Source organism: Myotis brandtii, unplaced genomic scaffold (assembly GCF_000412655.1).
Source record: "Myotis brandtii unplaced genomic scaffold, ASM41265v1 scaffold268, whole genome shotgun sequence".
Taxonomy (NCBI): Eukaryota; Metazoa; Chordata; class Mammalia; order Chiroptera; family Vespertilionidae; genus Myotis; species Myotis brandtii.
Window position 1 is genome coordinate 2,585,460 of NW_005360187.1, and position 4,073 is coordinate 2,589,532.

Here is a 4,073-nt window from a genome sequence, read left to right on the forward strand (position 1 = left end):
CCCCTGCCCAGGCCTAACGCCTCTGGCCAAGGCGTTAGGTCTGTGTAGGGGACCCCAGCTCCCCACGATTGCAGGCTCCACTCCTGCCCAGACCTAATGTTTTTGGCCAAGGATTTAGGCCTGGGCAAGGGATCCCTAGCTCCCCGGACTGCCGGCTCCATCCCTGCCCATCTCCCATTGCTGGCTCCAACCCTGCTTCCCGCTATCAATGGCCGGGGCAGCAAAGGCGCCTGGTTCTCTGATCACAGCTGGGGGAAAGGCAAAGGCAGCCCTCAGGGCCGCCTTTGCCCTGCCCCCGGCTCTTAGCTCCCCCCTGGGTTTCCGATCACCGTCAGTGGCAGGGGGCTTCTTCCGTCCTTTCCCTTTCACCTCCCAGCATTGTACCTACATATGCAAATTAGCCACCATCTTTGCTGGCGGTTAACTGCCATCTTGGCTGGCAGTTAATTTGCATATCGCCCTGATTAGCCAATGGGAAGGGTAGCGGTCGTACGTTAATTACCATGTTTCTCTTTTATTAGAAAGGATACAGATTGGATGCATTTCCTTTGTAACTGCCATTTTGAATTTTCTTTCAGTTTTTTGGAATAAGAATCATAATATTTAAAATAAATTCCCAAATAGCAAATGGCAACAATGTAACTCTTAAAACCCATATTGCCATCTATGACATGCTTGCTCCTTTGGGCAAAGAAAAAATCTGTTTCTAAATTTCTTTCTTTTCAAGAATGGCACTTAGCAGGTGGTCTTAGAAGGAGCTACTTTGTAATAGTTTCTTTGAATATTTTCAAAACAATAAATATAAAAAATGAACTCACTCCTTTCTTTTTAATTTCACTGGTCATCTGTCAAAAGCAAACAAAAAGACAATTAAATCAAGTAGAAATTTTTAAGTGATTTAATTTTTTAAATACTAAAATATAGTTTAAAATATATGTAATATTCTTTAAAATACTAATTAAATTGAAATTGACAAAATAATTAAGAATTAAAACAGCATTAAAATAAACTTTTTAAAGAGAAAACAAAAACTTACGATTGGAGGATCATCTGGCTCTGGTGATAAAGGTGTCCTTTTACTTAGTGTTTTGTCTAATTTTTTTTTGGCTCCCTCAATTCTGAAATATATAATTTAAAAATGTATGTTATCTCTAGAAGATAATAACATTAGGACATATTGTTAAAATATTACAATTTGAACATTTTTTCAATTATACTTAAAGAAGAGAGACTCAAGAGTTCTTTATCTTACCGAATTTTCTATGAGAAATAAATCCCCAAAAGCCATTACCAATGAGATCTTAATTTTCCAATTATTCATGTGTAATGTAAAAGAATTAGAACTTATTGAAAATTTTTAAAGTTAATCCTGACGCATTGTGGGTCTTTATATGTATTATCTCTCTTAATTACTAACCTTCAGAGAAACTTTCCCTTACCCCTTATATAAAGTTGCACTTCCTTCACTATCATCCCTTTTATCCTCACTTACTTTGATACATAGCACTTAGCACCATTTGACATATAATATGTTTTATCCATTTCTTATCCCCAGTGCCCAGTAGGTATCTGGCATAGAGTAGGTGCTCAATAAATAGTATTTAATGTACAAACTTATCACCCATAAAATACTCCTTCATCTGTAAATAAAGTTATGTCATCATATAATCCATCCATCACCAAATATATATTGAATGCTTATATTATGCAAGACACTCTACTAGTTTTTATTAAAATACTAGAGGCCCGATGCACAAAATTCGTGCATGGGTAAGGTCCCTAGGCCTGGCTGGTGATCAGGGCCAATCTGTGGGGTGACCAGCAGGGCAATCGCCTTGGCCGGCCTGGCACCACCCGCTCACTGGCCCCGCTCCCCACCGCCTCCGGTTGCCTCCATCTGTGGGGCAACCAGCAAGGCGATCAGGGGGCCCCCGCTGGCATCCACTTTGCAACCTGGGGCCTGCAGGCTGGGGCAGTTCCTGCATTGAGCGTCTGCCCCCTGCTGGTCAGTGCGCATCATAGCAATCAGTCATTCCACCGGTTGTTTCGCCATTTGGTCGATTTACATATTAGGCTTTTAGTATATAGGATTACAGCAACAAATCTCAAGGAATTTAAACTGAAATGGTAAGTAGATAAAAACAGAGTGCAAGGTATGGGACCCTGATGATTCAGAGGAGGGAAAAGTTCACTTACACCTGGAGATATCTGTAAAAGTTATAGGCTACATGAACAAGTTAGTATATGCAATGAGCTTCAAAGAAAGAGGATTTCAGGTAGAGATCTGGTTTTCTTGGGTAGATGGCTCTAAAAACACAAAGACCTCAGAAATAGGAAGGCCAGGAAATGAACAAAGGAAAAAACGGGAGTAGGAAATTGTCTAATTTTCCCAGAGTTTATGAGACCAGATGAAGATAAGTTTGGAGAAGTGGATTGGAATATCCAGCAAAAGACCTCAAATGGCAAGCTTTTTTACTCAATAGACAATGGAGAATCACTAAGAGTTTTTGAGCATAGGAACATTAGGAAGAGAAATCTATCAATTTGGAAAGGCTAAATGCACTGCAAGAGCTGGCCAAAGCAGAGAATATACAAGGAAAATTAAAGACCTGAGGGGGGAAAAAATGGAGATGTCAAGCATGACAGGAAGGAGGAAGAATAACAATTGAAGGAGGTAAAGGAGATATGATTAGAAGCAAGAGGAGAACCAAAAGGAATTTTGAGAAAAGAAAAGGAAATTAATTTTTGAGGAAAGGAAACCATAAAATCATAGACTGGTAAACTCGATAAGACTAGGACCATGTCCATTTTGCTATCTACACCACTTAGATAGTGTCCAGTAAGATCAATAAATATCTGTGGAATGACCAGAACAGTGGATTTGGAAAAGATCTCACATGTCTAATTCAGTACTGGTGTATGAATACTCTAAAAAATATCAAATTGAACCCCAAATGGATGAGGGGGGATAACATTCATCACTTTCTGCATTAGCCCAATTTATTGTCAGCTAGCTCATATTCTTAGAAACAAATTTCTTATGTTGAGACTTCCTTATGTTGTAACTTATTTTCTCTGGAGCTATTTACAAAATGTCTTATCTCTCTTCTTTGTTATCCTCCCAAAACTTAATAATACCTATCCAGTTCCTTCAACTATTCTTGTCAAAAAAAGTTACTATTTATGGTAAACTCATTATATTCTAGGTATTGCCGTAAGGTCTTTATATACATGGACCTCATTTAACTCTCACAAAAATCCTAAGAGGTAAACACTTCTAATCTCCATTTGACAGACAGTAAGATGAAGATCAGTAAAGTACCTGACTTGAAAAATTCACATGGCTAATAAGCTGCAGAGATGGAATCTGACCTGAGGCCTAGCTGATGACAGAGTCTATACTCTCAACCATTAACTGAATCAGCTTCCTTCAAATGAGATCGTTTCAAAACCCCTCACTCTCCTCTTTATTATGGTTTATCAGTGTTTCGTGCCCCACTTTTTTTTGTCTGTAATGTTTCATTTCTTTTATTTAAATAATATTCTATGCAAGAGGGGCAAAAAGTGAACCTGAGTTAATTCTTTGCATTAAGTAAACAATTCTTCCTCTATGAAAATCTGCTTTTCCTTTTCAAAAAACAAAGAAGGAAAAACATAGAACAAAAAGGGAATTAATAACACTTTAAGGAGACTTATACTTCCCTCTGTATTTCATCACCTATTGCAAAAATTAAATGTGATCATACAAGTGGAGGTTCTAGTTGGGCTAATAGCAACAAGCATCTAATAAACTGTCCTTTATTTTCTTTTACAATTAAAAAGTATTTCACCTCTAAACAAACAATCAGCAAAGAAACAGCAATCCTAAATGACTCACTAGACCAGATGGACTTAATTGACATCGTCAGAACCCTTCACCCCAAAGCCACGGAATATACATTCTACTCAAGTGCTCATAAGACACATTCAAAAATAGACCACATATTGGGTCACAAACAAAGTCTCCCCAAATTCAAGAAGATTGAAATCATACCAAGCATCTTCTCAGACCACGATGGCATAATATTAGAAAT

At 38.1% G+C, this 4,073-nt stretch overlaps 1 protein-coding gene across 1 annotated transcript in view; it reads right to left on the reverse strand.

Moving 5' to 3' along the window:
- The window catches only part of DNAH12 (dynein, axonemal, heavy chain 12), a 260,675-nt gene that overhangs the window by 236,439 nt on the left and 20,163 nt on the right, over positions 1 to 4,073 (reverse strand). Inside the window, exons 5-6 of the mRNA XM_014541350.1 lie at positions 1,037 to 1,118; positions 819 to 845 (exon numbers count right to left, since the gene is read on the reverse strand). Coding sequence (XP_014396836.1) covers positions 819 to 845; positions 1,037 to 1,118 — 109 coding nt within the window. The remainder of the gene's footprint in view (positions 1 to 818; positions 846 to 1,036; positions 1,119 to 4,073) is intronic.